This window comes from Nymphaea colorata, chromosome 3, assembly GCF_008831285.2.
Source record: "Nymphaea colorata isolate Beijing-Zhang1983 chromosome 3, ASM883128v2, whole genome shotgun sequence".
NCBI classification, from domain to species: domain Eukaryota; kingdom Viridiplantae; phylum Streptophyta; class Magnoliopsida; order Nymphaeales; family Nymphaeaceae; genus Nymphaea; species Nymphaea colorata.
The window spans coordinates 18,750,417-18,772,373 of record NC_045140.1 but is presented as its reverse complement, the minus strand read 5'-3'; the positions used below and the strand labels follow the sequence as shown (position 1 = coordinate 18,772,373).

Sequence of the window (21,957 nt, the reverse complement as noted above, 5' to 3'; positions counted from 1 at the left end):
ATTGGAGTATCAGTAAACTTGTAAATGAGACTTATTGGATCCAAGATGCAGGCGCACACAGACAAGAAGCACAAATGCATTAAAAGCAACCAGCAAAAAAAAAGTTCAACTTAGTTTGAATACAACATCGCCAAACAAGTTGTACAGAACGGAATTATAACATTGTATTCAACTCTGTCGGTAGAGAGAAAGAACCGCAAAAGCCTTTAATAATAAATCAATAGGTGCTTGGTGTATCATTAAACCGTAGATGATATTACTCCCACTTAGGCTGAATACGATTTGTATGCCTGAAACTGTAGGTGAGCACCACTTCCCCATTCATCCTTCTGAGCACGTATCTCTCCACCAAAACGTAGCACCCAAATCTCTTCCATGGCTTCTTCCTTGACTGAAACACCCTGTCCACCCTCACATCCACAACATCACTTGGACCTTTCCTTTGATCCTCCACCATTTTCTGTGCAATCTCCACGCTCAAGCCAACACCAACCAGCCCCTCCTTCACGTTCTTCGCTCTCAGCACCATCATCCCATCTTCCACTTTCCATTCCTCATGAATTTCTGCTCGACCACCAATTAGCGCCTCTTCCCTTGCCACCACCGTCCCCACGGCCACACTCTCCGCTTGGTCTTGGTCTGTGGCCGCTTCTACACTGAAGATCTCTTCCCACTGTTGCTCAAGACTCATCCTGTACAGAAAGCTCTGTTCCATCTGTGCCTTGGGGTGGTCCAAGCCACCAAATTCTCTTATGAATATGAATGGGCAGTACCATTCTCCCACAACAACCGGTTCCGACCGCTTCTTTGATACGTCGAAATCAAATTTGGGCAGCTTTGATCTTAGAGCAGCATTGAGGCCTTGTGCTTCGGGAATCTTTGGAAACGGCGGCAGGAGTTCGGATTTGTACATGGCCCATCCGGCTCTTCTCAGGAACTGGGGTGGAATCCCGTCTGATGCAGCGGATCCAATCACGAAGCTGCCGGAGCGATTTGTTACCTTCATTCTCTGGTACCTGTTTCTGGAGTCAAGGCGTTGGGGAGCCACATCCTTTATGCATCTGCATTGGCATGAACATACGTCCTCCTCGCTGGAACAGGTGCTTACAAGCCTGAAGTTTCATCCATTTATTAGTGATGAGCAAGGGGAAGCAGGACAGTTGAACGAATTTAACATCTCAACCACCATTGCCACTTATGTGCCTCCATCTTTTCAACTTTTATCTTGTCCTTTTTCTTAGTTCAACGAGTACTTTTCTCTAAAGACGAGTCGTTGTTGTGATCCTGTCTTAAAATATTATCCTGTCCATGTTCAATGATGAGTTATTGCGCGGGGTTCTGCATTTTACTTGCAATTTCATGAACTACCAAAGTTTTTCTATAGTGGGGAAGATAAAGAAAAAGAAAAGTCCGGATTTCAATTATCATTCTGAAAAATCTGCCTCAGGTTTTCCTCCAGTAACTGTATCTGTTGAAATTGTTAGAGATGGAATATGTGAATAGTCTTCCCTGCCTTCTTTATATTCTCACCTAAACTTCCAACCATGAAGACCTCAAAATATCAAGCAGCATATATATGTATAGTTGTATACATATCCAAGTTCCAGATGAAAATATGTATGTATCTCTCTGCTAGTACAACCGGGAAACATTTGATGTCTCCATTATTGGCAGTTTGGTAGAAATTTCATTTTGATCGTTGGTAGCGCAGAAATATCTAGTTTTTAATTATCTTCAACATCAATACGATCATAGATAAACGAAAAACTAACATATTGAGAAACATTACGGATGAGAAGAAATAGTACCCCATACGTTCACCATCTGCTCTAACAACATAGTAGAGATTTGATGACAAGGGCTGACCAGGAACCGGGATGAAGATTGTCTCATCAGTGTGAACTACAATTTCATGCCCTCCTCTGTGTTCAAAATGGCGAACTGTGAGCACCCTGTCCTGAGGCAGTGGAAGAGACTTGTACCTTGTGTCCCTGGGCATCCCAAAGCAGCTGCACCGGTTGTAATCTTGTCCATCCTGGCCCTGTATGAGGAGATATCCAGAGTGAGGCCCCTCTGGAGGGGGAAGGGACAATGCAGATGCAGATCTCTTATAGAAGGAGAGAGGCCTTGTCACATACATCGTTCTGCAACTCCCCTCGGAACAAAAAGTTCTTGTTCATATATGTGATATAATGCGCAGGATCTGGTTTTGACCAACCAGATAGATCATTCTGAATCAATTTTGTGGTCAAGCATGGGTTTAAGCTCTTCAATACTGTTTTAATGGGGCCTCTAATTCTTATGAGGCTGGAAGAATTAGATCAAATTTCTGGATCTCGAATCCAGGTTCAGAAGTTTGGTCCAGTACTTCTAAGTTGGGGGGAATGAACAAGTGCAAGAAGAAGAAGGAATAAGCTTCCAACGTATCAAAAAAGGCCTGTTTTTTACTAATTACGTCCATCCAAGGTTTATATGATGCATGAAAAACATACAGAGGCAACTAACTTGAGCCAGAAAACAGTGCCAAGATCATTTTTACGTCAGGGTCAAACATTAATGTATGTATGAATGAATTCGATACATATGTCTTTGCTGCATGTTCTGCTCAAGACATTTTTCACAAAATCTTGACAATTTTCGAGATGATGGTCTGTAACATTCATCCGGCCATGCATATAGAAAAGCTAATCAGGTCCAGATCTTCACTCGAACCATGTCCAGATTAACCATATTGTTAGTTCAAAGAGGGGGATTTAGCTGTCTCCAAACTTAGAGAATTGAATAAGGTCACAACAGTTGGCAGCCAAATCCAGTTGAAAACTCCAACCGCGCACGAACATGGCCATCACGTAATATGATCGTGATGAACATTATCGAAAGGGAGGATCTTATGGAGAGTTTGAAGGACTCACGCCACGACAATGCTTCAATTCTTAGAAAGATCTGGCTTTATATGGCATGCTTTGGATCCAAGACGACAGAAATAGGACTCTAGATTATTCACGTCACACAGTCTCAAGCTTCATCAACATCATGAACAAGAAACTCCCAACGTCAATTAGTACATCAATTTTATCATATGGCAGTCAACTTTGCATGAAATTGGTGCCAGCAAACCGGTTTAATGCATGGCGGACATGAAATTGTAAGATGTCTGCTGCTTCTCCTCTTCCTTCTCCTTCTCGTGTCTGGAATGATAACAGGTTCAAATTTAATATTTTTGCCATTTGGTTTTTTTCTTTTTTTCCTAGATGCGCATTTTGTCAGATGGAGATACTGAGAGGAAGAAATTATAAATGTGCAAAAAATATGACGTCATAATACGCCTAAGGCACGACATTTTCGTTTTATTTAAAAAAAAAACATTTAAACCGCCCCAAAACCCCTTTTCTCTCTCTCTCTCTTCCCCCGAATGCGCAATTACCCTTTTCCCTGCAGTTCATTTTAACGGGGAAACCCCCTCTCCCGTTCACTCTCCCGCGCTGCCTCCGGCGTCCTCTGTTCTCTCCGGCACTCGCAGGTCAGTCTCTCTCTCTCGGCTGATGGTTCTCCCATGACTCCTACTGCTGGTCACCCATTGTGGACAGGCTGGCAGGTGTTCCCCGCCTCATCGATGTCCTCCTGCCCGAGGCTGAGTCCTCCATCTCCCTCCTTATGAAAACACCTCGAAGATCTTTGAGATTTGTTTGCTTTTTTTGTGATTAACAAGAGCTAACAATTAGGGACAAAGTTTTCACCTTTTTCTGATCATACCGCCTCATTGTCCATCACATGAAGATCTTCCTCTTTTTTCCCTGTTTCTTTAATGATGTGGAAAGGAATGACACCCAATTGTGAACCTTTATCGGCTCTGTCCTGTGGAGATAGCAAAGCAAGAACGGCTTCTTTAGGGCTAGTGCTGGTAAAAGTTCACTGTCATTAGTCTAATTCGTTTAGCTGTAATGCTGGTCTTCATTCCTGCTGCTTCTCATATTTGAAATTTCAGCAACGAGGAAGCCAACCAAAATGAATTTTGATTGTTCTCAGTTGCTTTATATGGTGTTTGGAACATTGTAAAAATTGTTCGTTGTCATTGACTTGTTTCTTGCCCATGGGTGTCTCATATGATGATGATTAACTTATGAATCTTATGGGTCTATCCTATGCTTTCCTGGAACACCTTTTGGTTTTCTCAAGTGTTGCCTCCTTTAGGACCGCCTGTAATTCTAGAAGATGTCAAGTCTTTTTTGTGATTGGAAGATGGCTAGGTACTTTATGGGAAATCATTGCATGATTCCTTCATCAACTAGCAGAAAGCTCTCTGGAGACTGCTGCTCCCATTCGTTGGAACTATTTTTCTACCCTTTCTGTCTAGATCTCAAAATGAAAATATAATAGGAAAAAATGGTTCAACTGTATATATGTAATGTGTGTATGGATGCATGTATTTGTGTATGTAGACATGTATGAAAATGTTTTTTGATAGAAAGAGTTTTCTCAATAAATGAAAGAATTCTCCAGTGGGCCATCAAATTTGGTGCTTCCAATTCGATCATTAATCCGTCCTGTTCTAATTTTAGGTGGGATTACATAATCATGTCCAAGAACATCGACCGTGAACGAATAATGTTCCAGTCCATTCTCTAGTCCATACCTCCATGGTTCTTCTTCATGCATTTGAAATGCTTCCAAACCTTGTCAACTAAAAAACAATGATGAAGCCACAGTTGATTAATCACCTTGAGAAAACATTTAAACTTTATTATAAACTTATTGGTACTTGTGTTGAAGAGACGTTCAATTGTAGTTTTTGTTAGATATGCATATTGTAATGTTTGTCTTTGAGACAGATCGGATAGGGATATTTGAGGAGATCTAGGGTGAATGGGCCGTTCTGTTGTATTGGTGATGGTGAAATTAGCTTGTGGCAACTTTGTTTGGTGATTTTAATAGCTGGTTCTCCTTGTTTTGTTTGGGTCTTTGTTGGTGTTGAATGTTTGTGATTGGTACATTGTTTCTAGTTGCCATCTTCATTATTCTGTAGGTTCTGTTGGGATTTGGCAGAAAATTTGGTTCTGGAGTCTTTATTTGATGAATTTCAATGGTAGATTGTTCTTTTACTTTGGGTTTTTATTTGTGTTCTGAAGTTCGTAATTAGCTTGTTGTGAAATTGAACGCATAGAAACAGGTGTTGAGTTATTTGTGCCAGTAAATGTTGAAATTCTGGAGTAGGGAGGGTTTTGATGCATTCACTTATTTAGAAGTGTGGATCTATAGGTTGACAAGCTGTAGTTATGAATTCTCCTGTTTTTGGATGAATGGATGTGGTCACTTCCTAAAATGTGGTAATAAGATGCTTTATATTTATAGTTTATAGCATCCAGCGGTACTACATAAATAAAAGATAAATAACAAATCAATGATTCAATTGTGTTATCTATTTTGGGGAGTTACAATATGCATGCATAAGGCAGGTACTAATTTCATTCTCTGTTTTTCTGGTAGAGCCAAGGTTGTGTTGACTGTTGAGTAAGAGATAAAAGTAAAACTGATAATATTCGCTGAGGAGTATTCTAGTGTTTAGTCACAGGTCATGGAAAGCAACTTCCACCATTTCAATTGATAGGCAGGAGTGAAACGTTGTTGACATTGATAAGTAGCATCTGCGTTGCTAATTGTATGTTTTGCTGTCAGTTATTTGTGTCAAGGATGTTTAGTATCCTCAACAGTCACTAGAAATTATTGCTCTTAAACAACATAATCATGATGACTTATTTGATACCCATGCTCTAGTAGTTCCAACTCTCATTGATTCTGGCACTTTCTAGTAATTTTTCTTATTATATACAGACTTGTATTTTTGATTTCCTTTCCTGCTTGGGTCTTTAGACTTTTGTAACTAAGTTACCCCTCGGCAGGAGCGGCCTCATTTGGAGATTAGCTATTTTACCAGTTTGCCTGGAAGAATACCTGATTCCTTCCTACATTTTACTTTATAGTCGGTGCAGTTGGTTGGTTGGGTGAGAGAGAGAGAGAGAGAGAGAGAGAGAGAGAGAGAGAGAGAGGTATGAGCAAGTATCGAGGTGGTGGCATTGGTGGTAGTAGCCATTCAAGTGACAACATCAATGCGGTCTTCTATGCTGATACCTACCATCCCATCCAGACAGGGAGCATTGACGGCACAGACATCCTCCCTCATGACAATGCAACATACAGGGCCCTCCTTTGTTCTTCTGCAGGCCTATGTGAGCAGAAAATACACTATCTTTATATTAAACCACCTTCTCTCTCTTTGTCTCTCTCCCTGCCCCACAGTCTCTCACACACACTCTCTCTCTCTCTCTCTTATTTTGTTCTAATTCTATATTCTACACACACACACACACACACACATACTTTTATTTTGTTCTAATTCTATATTCTTGGTTTTGCAGATGACCCAAATGGGGACCCAAAGATTATTGGTGATCCCTACTGCACTACTTTTGTTGGTCGGCTTTCCCCTTACACCACAGAAGATTCTTTACTCAAGGCCTCAAATCTGCTTCATTGTGATCCTTCTCTTTTATGAGTAATTTCTCCCTCTCCAGTACTGAGTTTTTGAATTTTGGAGTTTCTTTTTCATAGGCAATGAGCAGGTATGGGCGGGTGAAGAATCTTCGCTTGGTTAGGCACATTGGTACTTCTCTTTCTTTTCCTTTTCATTATTATGAATAAGGTGAAGATAATGCAAAACAGCAAATTTTCTATCTTTGAAATTCTTAGTAGCAATTGGTCTTTTAGGCTGTAGTTTGTAGGTTAAGTCTCAAACGGCCGCTTCCATCACAAAAAAGTTAAAATGGAAGATAAAAATTCATGATTTAGATCTTACTGTTGAATCTACAGGATTTTCCTGTATGGACTTTTGAACCTATTTATACACAAGGACTTGGATTTTGTACAGTTTCCACCTTAATTTTACTAATACCCCATTCTCCGAGGGGTCTCACAAAATGGCGTGCCTACCATTTTTTTATGTCTTGTTGCTGTATATGGACTCTAGGCTTGACATTACAATATTCATGATTTTTTTTGTTAGCGGGTGTAATATTTTATGGTCAAAATTGGAAAGGATTCATCTGGTTAACTTATTGTAATCAATATTCGTAGATTCATGATAAAGTTCTTCTGTATGTAAACACAAGATCTAGTTTAACATGTGTCGCACCAACTTGTTCTTGTTGCTGAATTCACTGCTGTTTCTTTATTTAATTGCCAATGCTTTTTGTTGCCTGAAAGCTACTGTTTTCATCTCTGCTTGGTTTCAGGGCAAATTAAGTGAAATCTTTCTGATCTTCTGGTATTCGTGTATTTTGTGATGTATTCAGTGACTGGTGCTTCACGTGGTTATGCATTTGTTGAGTATGAGACAGAGCGGGAAATGCGGCATGCATATGAGGTACTGATTTACGTCTCAATAGACTTGGCTTCTTGTCGCTTTTCTAAATATTGACCTTTCTAACTTGAAAATTTTATTTATTTTTTGCATGAAGTTGGAAATTGACCGTAGCCACCTACAAGGGACATGTTAGGTGTTGGTCATGGCCTCCTTTTCTTGCCCTCTATTTCCTTTTCTACATGCTCCAGTAGTTGCAGGGAGATATTAAGAGGAAGAGATCATAAGCGTGTGATGTTGATTTTATAATTCCTTGTGCAAGTTTTAATACCTTTATGATTCACAGCATTTGTGGTGGTTAGATGTTTGGGGAGATTTATGAAGGGTCTCACTTTGACCATTCATTTGTAGGGAGGTCTCTCTTGGTTTAGGATATCCTGAAAGGTAAAAGTTTGACCATTCCTTTTTGGTTTGAAAACATGCAGGATGCCCACCATACCATCATTGATGACAGTGAAATAATTGTAGATTATAATAGACAGCAGCTCATGCCTGGATGGATTCCTCGAAGATTAGGTAAGTGGTATTACTTGTTCATCCTGTATTTTAAACAAGTCTATCTGACGACATTTTTTCTAACAGGAGGTGGCCTTGGTGGCAGAAAGGAGTCTGGCCAGCTTCGGTTCGGAGGGCGTGAAAGGCCATTCCGTGCTCCACTGTATAGACCTTTTTCTGTTTGAGTCGTAACTTTTTTCCTCCTTGTAACAAGTCTTAAGACCAATTCTGTAGTTCACTTTTTGCCCCTATCACTATCTTATGGGTGCTCATAGGTAGATGATTCCTCTTCATTTTCAGTTATTGTACACTTAAATTGTAGAGCATATATTTATAGTCTTCTTTTGTTGTCTTAACGCTAGGCGTCCAATTCCACGGGATGATCTAAAGAGACTGGGCATTCCCTTGCCCCCAGAAGGGCACTATATGTCACGCTTTCAGGTCTTGCATCAGTACAGTAATAATTCTTCCTTCCATTTCAACTGAATATATTCAGTTATATCTGTTCTGCTTGATTCAGATTCCTCCATTACCTAGACGGAGAAGTCCAGTCAAGGTTCACAAATCTGCCGTGAGTGATGTGGGTGGGAAAACAACGTATGGGTCATTGGAGGAGCCTGAGAAGCGGTCTGCTGATGAACAATTTGAACACCGAAAGGATTCTGAATCGTCCAGAAGGCATAAAAGGAGAACAAGTCGGAAATCACATTATGATGAGCATATGTACAGCACTGATGAAGAAAAATCCATGCACAAGCATAGCAGGAGATACGAAAGCATTCATGATCATCCACGCAATAGAGAGTCATCACCACTTGGTCACAGTTTTGCACTGACCGAGATGACTGAAGACTCGTCGTACTACGCTTCAGATTCAACTCAAAAGGGCTCAGCTGATGAATATATAGGGCACAGACGGTCTGAACATTCTGAAAAGCGAGGGCGGACAACAAGCAAAGTGGGCTCACCTTATTATGGCAGCGATGAAGATGACCGGCACAGACACCATCATAGACCTAAGGGTAGTGGTGACCATAGACAGCGAAGAAAACAGTGAAAAGGGGTCTGATGCTGTAGAAGATTTGAACTCACTCTTGCAGGGTATGAGGGATTCATTATCCTCTACATGATGCTTATTGTTCAGTTTGCCATTTACATGGACTACGGAGCTCTAAGCTGACTGTGAACCCAAATGCGGTAGATCAACAGTTTCAGTCCGTTTACCAGCTTTAGTAGAAAGCCGCTTAAATTCTTCAGAGAAAACGTGGGCTAGTTGTTGGAGAGGGAATCCATGGCTTGGTGGGATGAGGAATACTTCAAGATAATGAAGATATGTCAGAAGTAATGCGGGTGGTCGAGATGTGCTTGTTGTCGATGTGTTGATAGATCAACTTAATGTCCGGAGATTTTCAAAAGCGAGAAACATCATATACTTCAATGAAAAAAAAAAGTGGATATTACGAGAAACTCAATGATAATGAGTCAATCCGTAGAACTGCAATCGGTGTTGCAAAAATTTATGAATTGAATTAGACAGGATATTGATTCAGCGAATCCACCGATTAAGCAATACAGTAGAATAAATCATGACGCGGTTGACTCCTTTGGCACCTGTAGAAACTCAGAGATGCAGTCATTCTACTCCTAGGGAATTCATTAGATCATGAGCACATTTATATAATATTTTTTTATTGAACGCTTATCTGACAGATAATTTGGATACTCCAAAAATGCAAAAGGGCTATCCAAGAACGCAGTAACTTCCATGGTTTCTACACACAAGCCAAATTCACTGCGGCTTTACTCCCGCTTGGGTTTGATTTGATGCGGATCTCTAAAGATATAGGTGTGCATCACAGTTTCATCCAATGTCACAGAAGAGCTCAAGCACCGTCACAGTGGGAGAGTGGTACTGCCCCTTCCTGTTCGTTATAGAGTTTGGTGGTTTGGACTCCAAACAATAACACAAACATCAACAAATAAAAAATAGAAATTGAAAAAAAATTGTTTTGCATTAAAAGAAATGGAAAAACATTTAAAAAATGAAAAAAAGTGAAAAAACGCGAAAAACACGCAACTCGTTAAAAACTCGTTTTTAAAGGTTTTTTTAAGCTTTACATGGCATTTCTTTTTTCTCGTGTGAAGAATCCGGAGAACCAATTGAAAGAGAGGCTGTTTTACAGAATGAGACTTGAGCAACAATGGGTGGAGATTTTCAGTGCTGAGAACTACCACAGAATCGTGTATGTGCCAGTGAGGACTAATTTCAGAAAGAAGGAAGCACTGCTTGGTCAGGGCAAATTTAAAGTCAAATGAATCCAATGTGGCGGATGGGATGCTAGTTTTGAGAGGGAGGAATGAGTTTGGAACATTGGTTGGTGTTGGTTTGAGTCAAAAGATCGTAGACAGGAAGGTGATCCAGTGAGTGTGGAGAGTGTTTGAATGTGGGGACAATCGTTGGACGATGTTTGGTTGCTACCTTCAGGAGGAAAGGTATGTGATACGGAGGATGGATGAAACTGTGATGCACACCTATATCTTTAGAGATCCGCATCAAATCAAACCCAAGCGGGAGTAAAGCCGCAGTGAATTTGGCTTGTGTGTAGAAACCATGGAAGTTACTGCGTTCTTGGATAGCTGGAGCCTTTGATCTAAGACAAACATTGAGACCATCGGTATGTGCTAGCTTCCCCTTTCCAGGCAAGTCTGAGGAATAAACCCGCCACCGTTCGATGCGCAGAAAGTGGGGAGGAAAACCATGAGAGACTGTAGATTATGCTTTAAAATCCCCATTCTGGCGTTTTATTATCTTCATCTGCTGGTAGATGTTGCTGGAACGGAAACGGATGGGCTTCACATCGTTTATACATGTACAGAGGCAGAGGGTTGTAGCATCTTCTTCTCTTGAACAAGTATAAACCAGCCTGAAAATTTCAAGTTTGCAGGCGTAAATGAAAAGCCATATCGCTGTTACGAAATCAAAGTGTTATGGGCACCTAACAAAAACAGTTTTCCTCCCTTTGAAAAAAAAAAAAAAAAAAACTTTAAAGACGGGCTTGCTTAATGCCAGTGAAATGACCTCACGCGGTCAGTAGTAAGGTTCAAATTTAATTCGAGTTCCGGCTAAAATTGAGATGCAAAGGGCTAACTTCCCATCCGTAGTACTGGATTTGGATCGGGACATTTGTATCGAACTGCACTTGTTAGTTTCACCAGTCTTGGGAGATCCAGGATCCGAGACATGGAACCACTTGCAAAACCCTTGACTAGAATGGCATCAAGAAGATTAATTTATGTGAGATAATGCAAATTTCCTTAGACTAGTTGCACTTGACCCAAAAAATAAAGTCAAAGTCAACCTAGAAGCACGTGCCCATAGGTACAAGTCCGATCCTATTAAAATTAAATCTATAGTTCCAAGAATACAATTTCACAAATACTGACTTCCATTTCCGACCTAAGATTAGCACACGGGAAACCGAGCGCATGTGATTCATTTGGAAAATTTTAATTCTCAAGCCCATCTTCTGTCCTTAATTCCGGCACAGAACCACCTTTTACGATGCCTTTCATGGTAACTGCTAAATTGATTTATATTCTGCGGAAGAAAATGAGGTTCTGCTGCGTTATTTCATCTAGCATTGCTGCTTAAAATAGTGTCAGAAAAGAATTATCCAGAAGAAGAAAAACAAATCAAAGGGAGTCTGTCGGAGTAAGTTACATACTTTACCATTTTACAACTAATTAGTACTTACGTATTTCTGTTTAATGGCAGGAACCAACGCAGAAAGAAATGATTCCAATAGTCGATCGGAGGTTTACCAGCTGAATGGTGAAAATCTGGCAGTCTGCTTACACGGCATTTATCTCCAACTCAGCAGACTAGAAGCTTGAAGAAGGTTACGTGAAGAACTCCCAAGTGCAGTGTCCGCAAAGTCAGAAATGCAGTCATCCTACTCTTAGGATATTCGTTAGATCATGAGCACAACACGTTTATTTGTACATCTTTCATGTAATGCTTATTCGATCTGGTTCTGACACAAATTTACATGCAAGACTTCTCATATTCATCACAATGGACAAGAACACAGTAATTTCCATGACAAACGGCACAGAAGCCAAATTTACAAGGTCTCACTCCCACTTGGGTTTGATTTGATGCGGATCTCTAAAAATATAAGTGAGCACTACAGTTCCATCCATCCTCCTCAGTACATATCTTTCCTCCAGAACATAGCAACCAAACTTCATCCAGCCATTGTTCTCACATTCAAACACCATCTTCACACTCACTTGATCTTCCCCCTGTCCTCCTCCCCCCTGCTCATTCCTCATTTTCTCTACGATCTCTTCACTCAAACCTACACCAACTATCGTTCCACATCCATTCCACCCTTTCAGAACTAGCATTCCGTCTGTCACATCCGATTCATTGACTATATATCTGCCTTCACCAATCAATGCTTCTTCCTTTCTGAAACTAGTCCTCACTGGTACATACACGCTTCTGTGGTAGTTCTCAGCACTGAAAATTTCCACCCATTGTTGCTCAAGTCTCATACTGTAAAATAAACTCTCTTTCATTTGGCTCTCCGGATTCTCCAGACCACCAATTTCCCTAATGAACAGGAAGGGGCAATACCACTCTCCCACTGTGATTGCGCTTGAGATCTTTTGAGACATTGGAAAGTCAAAATCCGGAGTCTTTGATCTAAGATGAACATTGAGACCATCAACATGCGCTAGTTTCCTCTTTCCTGGCAAGTCTGAGGTACGAGCACACCATCGTTCGACGCGCAGAAATCGGGGAGGAAAGCCGTGCGAGACTGTAGATTCTGCTCTAAAACCCCCATGCAGGCGTTTTATTATCTTCATCTGCTGGTAGATGTTTCTGGAACGGAAACGGATAGGCTCCACATCGTTTATACATGTACAGAGGCAGGTGGTTGTAGTATCTTCTTCTGTTGAACAAGTATAGACCAACCTGAAAATTTCAAGTTTACAGGCGTAAAGGAAAAACCATATAGCTGTTACGAAATCAAAGTGTTATAGGCACCTAATTCGAACGGTTCCCACATCCATCTAGAAAATTGCTCAAATCATTATTTCATTTGTGTGTATTTTTAATAACAATGTGCAAAACATTCAGGCAAATAAAGGGAACTATATATTATATTTTCTCAAAGTACCAAAAAAAATTACATAAAAATAAAACATCCTTCCTTGAGAAGGGAGATGCGTCACTGGATCACACACAGAGTTGATTGAAACCCAAAAAGAAAATTTTTTCCTTTTCTTTTGAAAGAAAAGCGGTTTGAACTAGGCAAAGGTAAGACCGAAAGTTGAACTAGCAAGCAACTTGTTTATGGATGCTTTAATTTAATACCTTTTTAACAGGAGCAACGTGCATGTTCGATCAACAGCTTGTAGGGAATTATTGGGAAAAGCAGTAAGGCAGAGACTATTTCAATACATGGTGCATGAAACAAGCACCATTTGGCTAGAAAACCTGTTTCAATTTTTGTTTAATAGAATAGGAATTATCATACATGATATACTTCAATGCTAGGCCAAATTAAACTTTCTTGCCTTGTGATCTATATCACACAGGTTCATGATGCAGGTGGTATGTATGTCTCTTCAAAGACATCCGATAAAATTGGAAAATCAGCATGGCCCCTGCGCAAGGATGACACGCAGTCTGCTGAGTTAGAGCGTGTGTGTGCGCGCACACATGCACATGCAGAAAAGTCATGTTTCCTTGATAGTAAAACAAAAAAAAAATCATGAAAAACATGGACTGAATCTTAATACTATAATTAATCTGATCAAAACGGATTGCCAACCACTTATGAAGCACACTCAGGTGATACTTTAAGATCGAAGGGAAAGTTAACGCCACGCACATAAAAACAAGAAAAAGTAGGAAAAGCAGGAGATTCAGAACACGGCCTTTTTTGTGTTCCCGTCAGCCTTGACGGTCTTTCATCCACAAACAAAAGTTGAGACAGAAACAAACACACGGAGAGAGAAGAAGCAAGAAGATTGGGAAGTAAGAGATTTTGAAGATGAGTACCCTTTGTCGAGACCATCAGCTTTGACAACGTAGTAGAGGTTGGAGGACAAGGGCTGACCGAGAACGGGGATGAAGGACGCTTTGTTCGTGATGCTACTGGACCCCGTTGCGTCCTCAACCTTGAGCAGCTTGTCCTGAGGGAAGGGCAATGTCCTACACTTGGTCTTGTCCTTGAACAAGGCCTGCAGCCAACTCTGTCTGGACCTCGCGGCCTCCTCTTCTCCTTGATCAGCATCGTGGATGAGGAGGTACCCCGAGTAAGGGCCCTCTGGTGGGGGTACCTTTAAAGCCTCAGGGTTTTCCTTGTACAGAGAAAGCGGCCTTGTTACATACATATATGGCCTCCTCCTCCTCCTCCTCCTCCTCCTTCTTCTTCTTCTTCTTTTGCTGCCTCTCACCAACTTTCTCCTTCTCCTTTAAATTTTTTTGAAAGGCAAAGGGAGATTAATAACACCTTAACCAGATTATGCTAATATGGTCACACATGATGTATCCAATCTTGAGTGCTGACATCTGCTATCGTTTTTAAATTACTTCTTCAATGCATGGTGACGCCATGCACGTAGTGCAACGTCGACGGGAACATCTTTCTTTCCATTTCATGGTATTTTTCCTCATTCGCAAGTAACTTCTCCCGATTGGAAGGCCAGCCAAAAAAACAAGGAATCCATAAGGGAAATTGATTTTGACTCAGTTGGGATGTTTTGTCACTTACAACCTCGTCAGCTTCATAGAAGCACAGTAAGCCAACATGGTTTTGATGGCTTTGGTAGATACTTTTTCAACATCACCATCTTAACCACTTTTTTAGATTGACAAAATTATTGAGTCAATGATACAATGTTTCCATTATGTCGTTTTCCAACGAAAAAAATTTACCAAACAAGGCTAAGTCAAACAATAAAAGAATTTGAAGAAAACTTGCTCTCCCAACATGGTTATTATCGCACCCGGTATAATACACAAAACACCTGACATCCTTTTTATTTTTTATTTTGTTTTCAGTTTCTTGTATATTTTAGTAAGTGGATGTAACATCATTTTTTTTTTTGGTGACTAAAAGGAAAGAAAGCCCACTCTGCCAACAGAATTCGAAGGTAAATGAACTATCATCTATGGGCAGGGAAGGGCATGGCCGACCCCCATACCCAAGATATTTCGAAAAAAAAAACCATGTTATAATTTTCAAAATTTTTAAGTTGACCCTTCTCAGAGTTTTGAAAAACACCATTTGGCCCTTATAATAAATTTAAAAAATATATATTTCCTCCTCCCCCAGGCCAAATAAAAACCCCTTACCTCCGCGCCTGATCTCCCCTTATTTATTTGAATTTCATGGAAAATGTTGGCACACATAAAAAAAAGGATACGAGAACCGAACGCATATATATTTTTGAAAAATTTTCATGATCAAGCCTATATTTTGTCCATAATGTCGGAAATAACTACTCTTGACGATTTTCCAAAGGGCCCCAAATTGATTTTTAAAGAACGCTGCTGAGCTGACGACAAACAGTAGATGTAAGACGGCAACACTGATTCGATTGGAGTAAAAAAAAAAAAGTCAGCCAGCTTTTTCATATCCTTTCGCCATTCATGCATCAATGGGCATGGTACAGTTGATCAGACAAATAGACGCGCATAAGGCGCGGGTTAGTTTGCCGAGCTTAGAGTTGGACAAAACATTCAGATCACACCTTACCTAGAATTATAGTTCTTTCAATGAACTAACAATAAAACAAAATTCAACCTTACCAGTTACCATGATAGAAGCTCCGATTTGGTTTACTGCCCATCTCGAGTCAATCAAAATTTTCAAACAATCATATGCAACTAAGTCTCTATTCCCATAGAATCATTTTTTAATTAAATCAGGACCTCTTGTCTTTCGGATGGATTCCTACTTGGTTCACCTCAATTTCAATGATTTTCAGACTCTCAAAAATCCTATGTTTAGTCCACCTTGTTTTCATCTTTGGAGAAAGTTTTTCATGTATTATCTATGCGATAGACTTCACATTATCAACATGCTACCATAGCAATTCATGAAGTCGTATAGGTGGCTAGGAGTTAGTTAGGTCTTCTTTTACATAATAATAATGTTTCATCATAGATTTTCCGTAACAAGTAGGCTCATATCATTGCATATATTAACTCTTCATGTAATGTTTTGATGTGTTATCATCTGTGTTTGCCTTTTATGCGCGTCTAGTGAGGCCTTGTAGCTTGTCCTGACTTTACAGACAAAACCCATGTGCATAGGGGTGTCCATGATCCGTTTCATAGCAAGTGTCATTGTTCATGTTAGGCGCCATTCATAGATAGCTCCATTGCACGATAGAGTGGACTCACTTTGCTGCGATGATGATGAGCGGCACAGCCATAGCTACCATCATAAACCTAAGAAAGTCACGAACATAAACATGAATAAAACGGATATCATCATAGACCTAAGAGAGTCATGACCATAAGCTTCAATCAGCATCATGAAAATCATAAGCTGAAGACAGACGGCACGATTTTTTTACATCGTTGGCCTCCATCCATCGAAATAGGCTGCTAAATGTAAAGAACGGAGCAGCAAAGATAGAACAGAGTGGAACAAGAATAGAACAGAGGAGAAAATTCTGCGCAGAAGGAAGAAATGAGGTTCTGTTGCTTTATTTCATCTAGCATTGCTGCTTAAATAGTGTTGCAAAAGAACTACCTAGAAGAATAAAAACAAATCAAAGGGAATCAGACTAAGTTACATACTTTACGATTTGACAACTAATTAGTGCATGTGTATTTCTGTTCGATAGCAGGAACCAGCGCAGAAAGAAATGATTCCACTGGTTGCCTGGAGGTTTATGAGCTGAATGGTGAAGATACGGCAATCAGCTTAGATGGCATTTATATCCAACTCAGCAGACTAGAATATCGAAGAAGGTTCCGTGAAGAACAGAGAAGCCTTTCAGCTTAACATTAAATTGACGAAGGCATAGATGAGAGGATATTTTTAATATATCATTGTCTTCCACCTTACAAAAGCAAATTCACTCCTAAGTGCAGAAGGTGCAGTGTCCGCAGACTAAAAAATGCATTCGACTTTAGTGAGAGATTCATTAGATCAAGAGCACAACACATTCACTTGTATATCTTTTATTTAACGCTTATCCGACATAGATAATTTCCTTACTTCTACAAGCAAAACAGCTTTCCGATATGGTTCGGACACAAACTTACATGCAAGACTGCTCATATTCACAATATACAAGAACACTTGTATATTTTCTCTTTTTGTTTCTTTTTTGCGGTTTGTTATTGTAATAAGGGGACTTTTTGTCCCTAATTTTTATTTTTGTATGTAGAGGACTTCTTCTCCTCAAATTTTGATATACATTCCCATTTTATCAGCACAATAAACAAGAACACAGGAATTACTATGACAAACTTTACAAAAACCAAATTTACAACGTCTCACTCCCACTTGGGTCGACTTGATGCCGAACTCTAAATATATAAGTGAGCACTACAGTTCCATCCATCCTCTTCTGTACATATCTTTCCTCCAGAACATAGCAACCAAACTTCGCCCAACCATTGTTCTCACAAACACCCTTTTCACACTCACTTGATCTTCATCCGGTCTTCCTCCCCCCTGCCCATTCCTCACTCTCTACGATCTCTTCACTCAAACCCACACCAACCATTGTTCCAAACTCATTCCTCCCCCTCAGAACTAGCATCCCATCTGTCACATTGGATTCATTGACTATATATTTTCCATCACTAATCAATGCCTCCTCCTTACTGAAACTAGTCCTCACTGGTACATACACGCTTCTGTGGTAGTTCTCAGCGCTGAAGATTTCCACCATTGTTGCTCAAGTCTCGTTCTGTAAAACAACTCTCTGTATTTGGCTCTCCGGATTTTCCAGACCACCAGCCTCTAACGAACAGGAAGGAGCAATACCACTCTCCCACTGTGACAGTGTTTGACCTCTTCTGAGACATTGGAAAATCAAAATCCGGAGTCCTTGATCTAAGATAAACATTGAGACCATCAACATGTGCTAGTTTCCTTTTTGCTGGCATGTCTGAGGTGTGAACATCCCACTGTTCGAAGCGCAGAAAGTGGGGAGGAAAACCATGAGAGACTGTAGATTCTGATTTAAAACCCCCACGCGGGCGTTTTATTATGTTCATCTGCTCGTAGATGTTGCTGGAACGGAAACAGATGGGCTTCACATCGTTTATACATGTGCAGAGGCAGAAGGTTGCAATATCTTCTTCTCTTGAATAGCTGTTATGAAATCAAAGTGTTCCGGGCACCTAATCAAGACATTCCCACATCTAGAAGAATAAGATTGCTCAAATCATTATTTCGCTTGTGCGTTTTTAATAACACTGAGACCACCTTGGGCGTGATATTACCAACTTTTGGGTGTGTTTCGGAAAATTCCCTTGTTTTTCAATGATCATAAAAATGGACCGGAGTTTTTCTTTGCGGCTCAGATTCCGGTGTGGTTCTTCAACCTGCAGAGGTGAAGAAAATCCCGTGTCCTTGACAGTCGGTTGCTTGCAGCCCATTTTTCTCTCATCAGAAAGCCCATTGTCTACAGACGCAGGACGCACATAGAAAGAAGCAGGAAACACGAGATTTAAAACACGCCCTTTTGAAAAAGAAACTAATTCGAAAACAGCCCACTCTGCCAACAGAATTGCCAAGATAAACGGACTTAGCTCATTTGTGGGCAGAGCAGAGAAGGCCAGTGCTACACTCCAACCCCGGGATATTTTGAAAATGCGAAAAAAAAAAAAACGTGTTATAACATTCAAAATTTTTAAGTTTCTAAAACTTCTGAAAAGCATCATTTGGCCTCCATAATAAATTTGGAAAATATATATTCGACTCCCCGCCACCCAAAAAAGAAAAAAGCAATTCTTTGACTCTGCTTCTGAGCCCGTCTTGCATTGCAAGCGTCAGATCCTGGCTTGCTTCATGCCACTGAAATGCCCTCAGATTCGATCAGTAGTAAGGTTTAAATTTAATTGGAGTTGTAGCTAAAATTCAGATGCAAAGGGCTGACTACCAATCTGTAGTACTGGATCTCGATCGGGACATTTAAATATCGAACTGCACTCGTTAGTTTCACCAGTCTTGGAAGTTGGAACCTACACTATATTATACAAAATGGAGACAGATCTATAAGCAGTAGATGTAAGAGGGCAACGCTGATTCGACTGAAGTAAAAAAAACTCGGCCAGCTTTTCCATATCCTTTCACCATTCATGAGCGTTGTCTTAGCTGCTTCAAGAGGCACCACACAGCTGTGGGCGAGTAGAAGGCAAGTTGTCGGTTCACTTCATGTAGGTGCTATACCCTTGAACTACAAATGGTAGGATCATGACATTCTAGTTGACGAGTGTACCTTGCCCGACCCAAGTCCAATGCAGCACAGGAACTCGGGGCTGGGAAAATGAGCGAAGGCTTAAAGCCTTTTCCAAGGGATGGTAAGCACCAAACACAATTACCACTAATTCTGCATCAACTAAAGAGGCAATCACTGTTGGGCACTTTTATCTGACAGTCTCCGATTGATTTGACACCAGTGGAGGGAGATCTACGGGCTAAACAAACAGTCTGTTTTAGATTAGCAAAGAGCTAGATTGTTCAACTATCACATCTTCCAAATTACCATGTGGAATATTGGCCCCCAACATCTTAACAATCAGCCTTTTGAAACTTTGTAAAAAACCACCATTTGAGCTCATACAAACGGAAGAAACAAGGGATTCCCATACCAGTACCCTATAAAAAACAACTATACCTTTCCATATCATTGCTGCCCTTGAACGTGTAGCGTATCGTAAAATTATTTTTTTATTTTTAAAAAATATTAAAAATTATAAAAAAATAAAAAAAAACAAGCAAAAAAAATCAAGAAAAATGTATTTAAAGGAACATTAATGTATATGAACAACACATTCCAAAATAAGAAATTAGATATTCAAAATAACATAATTAGCATCAGCATTAGGCTTTGAGTACATCACAATTCATAAGTTCAAAAGTCAAAACATATAGTTATCATCTTTCATGATTCAACGATAATCATCATCATCTGCATCATCATCTTCATTTTCTTTATCCAACTTTCTTTTCTCACCGTTCCCACTACGAGAAAGCTTCTTCACTGGCTACTAGACTCTCCCAAATCAATGAATCCTTAGTGATTTTTGATGAAAATGAGCAAAATCTCTCCCTTCCACGTCTCTTGCAGCATTTAGAAACAAGAAAAGAAAGAGAGAGGAGCGTTCATCTTTAAAACATAATGCAAAAAATAATTTTTTCCTCGTATCATACGATATGGGGGTGTATAGCCCGTATCGTATGATATAGCGCACATATCGTACGATACGAATGATAGACTTATGATACACAAGCATATTGTGAATCGTAAGCATATCGTATATGTTTTTTAGACCTATACGATACGTATCATACGATACAAATAACATTGCCTTGAACAATTAAACATGATATATTAGATTGGTTCAACATCACTTGACCAGGGAGTTTCTTAAATAATGAAATCCATAGATATAAAGACAAGGGGAGTCGCAAAAATTTTAAGGAAAAAAGTTTGGATATTAGGAAGGCAGCCTTGCCTTGGCTTAACCTAAAAACAAAAAAGAAAATGAAGAGAGAGAGAGAGAGTAACATCATTATTTCATTTGGTTTCCTTAATTTCAGGTTTGCAATCATCAGAAATATTTTCCTTCCTCATCTTACATCGAGCTAGCTCAAGTTGATAACCATCAGTCCATCACCTTGATTCAAGCATGCTTGCCTGCAAGCGTTTTTCCTCTTTGTTTGGCCACCGATCACATCAATGTAGTGGAGCTTTTTTCCATAACAACGATGAACAGAAATCATGGACTTGTGCTCTTTGGTTAGTATCTCGTTGAGAGAGGCATTTCTACTTAAGCAGAGCTAGAGAATTTTCATGAAAGGGATCAAATTATAGTTTCAAAAATTTGACAAAAGACAGAGGCAAAGAGAAACAACGAAGATGAGTGAGCCAAAAACTTGATGCTTCATTTAAAAACTTGATGCTTCATTTCATATACGTTTGATTTATTTAACTATTACTCGTCCAGACATAATGTATTCAGTCCAAGTTTTCAGTGAGTTCATGCAATCGCCACGCACTACACACTATAAAGCAACACTTTAGAGAATTAAAGTATTTGAAGTCTTCACAAAAGGAATATTTTCATCATCAAGTGCAATACTGTTACTCAGATTGGGCGAGTTGTCTTACCACTACTAAATTAGTTAGTAGATATATTGTGTTCTTAGGCAATAGTCTTATATCTTGGAAGTCAAAAAAACAGTCTATTATTGCAAGATCTTTTGCTGAGGCAGAATACCGAGCAATGACTTTAATGATTTGGGGTGGAGTCATGATAAACCAATCGATTTATATTGTGACAATCAAGCAACTTTGCATATTTTAACAAATCCGGTTTTTCATGAAAGAACGAAATACATAGAAATAGATTGTCACTTTGTAAGAAAAAAAATTCAGCAAAGAATAATTTGGGTTCATCACGTATCATCATGTTTGCAACTAGCTGATATTCTCACTAAACCATTGGAGAGAGAAAAATCAGCAAGCTAATTTTAAGGAAAATAATATTTTCTTTTATTGTTGCAACGCACAGGATTGTGATCTTCTCATCTCAAGATCTTAGGATATGTACATAGCTGGAAGTCAGCAATGATGAATATATACAGCAGGGACGAAGACAAATCCAGGCACAAGCATTGCAGGAGATGCGAGAGCATCAACGGCATAGATCACTTGGGCAGAATTTTGCATTAACTGCGATTAATGAAGGCTCACCGTTTATGCTTCAGATCCAACTTAAAAGGGCTCAGCTGAAGAATATGTAGGGCATAGATGGTCTGAAAGCAAAGGCG

At 39.7% G+C, this 21,957-nt stretch overlaps 3 protein-coding genes and 1 pseudogene across 4 annotated transcripts; 2 read left to right on the top strand and 2 right to left on the bottom strand.

Annotated features, from left to right (window-relative positions):
• Positions 1–81: 81 nt before the first annotated feature.
• On the bottom strand, positions 82–2,140 carry LOC116250367 (uncharacterized). Its single transcript, XM_050076792.1, has 2 exons — positions 1,809–2,140; positions 82–1,112 (listed from the first exon to the last, which is right to left on the bottom strand). The coding sequence occupies exons 1-2, from the start codon at positions 2,138–2,140 to the stop codon at positions 257–259; spliced, it is 1,188 nt and encodes a 395-aa protein (XP_049932749.1). The 3' UTR covers positions 82–256.
• Positions 2,141–3,387: 1,247 nt separating this feature from the next.
• Positions 3,388–9,381, top strand: LOC116251177 (U11/U12 small nuclear ribonucleoprotein 35 kDa protein). Of its 2 annotated transcripts, none has more exons than XM_050077072.1 (9): positions 3,388–3,520; positions 5,898–6,224; positions 6,414–6,470; positions 6,607–6,658; positions 7,347–7,417; positions 7,840–7,930; positions 7,997–8,072; positions 8,272–8,350; positions 8,430–9,381. In XM_050077072.1, exons 2-9 carry the CDS (start codon positions 6,105–6,107, stop codon positions 8,964–8,966), a joined length of 1,083 nt encoding a protein of 360 aa, XP_049933029.1. In that variant the 5' UTR covers positions 3,388–3,520; positions 5,898–6,104; the 3' UTR covers positions 8,967–9,381. The 2 variants fall into 2 exon arrangements, with proteins under 2 accessions (XP_049933029.1, XP_049933030.1); XM_050077073.1 differs by having other exon boundaries at positions 3,401–3,520; positions 5,979–6,224.
• Positions 9,382–12,032: 2,651 nt separating this feature from the next.
• LOC116251436 (uncharacterized) lies at positions 12,033–14,320 on the bottom strand. The gene is made up of 2 exons (XM_031625713.1): positions 13,986–14,320; positions 12,033–12,893 (listed from the first exon to the last, which is right to left on the bottom strand). Exons 1-2 carry the CDS (start codon positions 14,318–14,320, stop codon positions 12,044–12,046), a joined length of 1,185 nt encoding a protein of 394 aa, XP_031481573.1. The 3' UTR covers positions 12,033–12,043.
• On the top strand, positions 13,544–13,633 carry LOC116251765 (U6 spliceosomal RNA; annotated as a pseudogene).
• Positions 14,321–21,957: the final 7,637 nt, after the last annotated feature.

Bases quoted from the DNA above. Each gene is read 5' to 3' on its own strand.
- LOC116251177 (XM_050077072.1), top strand. From the start codon at position 6,105: ATGCGGTCTTCTATGCTGATACCTACCATCCCATCCAGACAGGGAGCA. The intron at 7,931-7,996 runs GTAAGTGGTATT...TTTTTCTAACAG, and splicing joins ATGGATTCCTCGAAGATTAG to GAGGTGGCCTTGGTGGCAGA. The intron at 8,073-8,271 runs GTATAGACCTTT...TCTTAACGCTAG, and splicing joins AGGCCATTCCGTGCTCCACT to GCGTCCAATTCCACGGGATG.
- LOC116251436 (XM_031625713.1), bottom strand. From the start codon at position 14,320: ATGTATGTAACAAGGCCGCTTTCTCTGTACAAGGAAAACCCTGAGGCT. The intron at 12,894-13,985 runs GTACTCATCTTC...TGAAATTTTCAG, and splicing joins GCTGATGGTCTCGACAAAGG to GTTGGTCTATACTTGTTCAA.
- LOC116250367 (XM_050076792.1), bottom strand. From the start codon at position 2,140: ATGTATGTGACAAGGCCTCTCTCCTTCTATAAGAGATCTGCATCTGCA. The intron at 1,113-1,808 runs GTACTATTTCTT...ATGAAACTTCAG, and splicing joins GCAGATGGTGAACGTATGGG to GCTTGTAAGCACCTGTTCCA.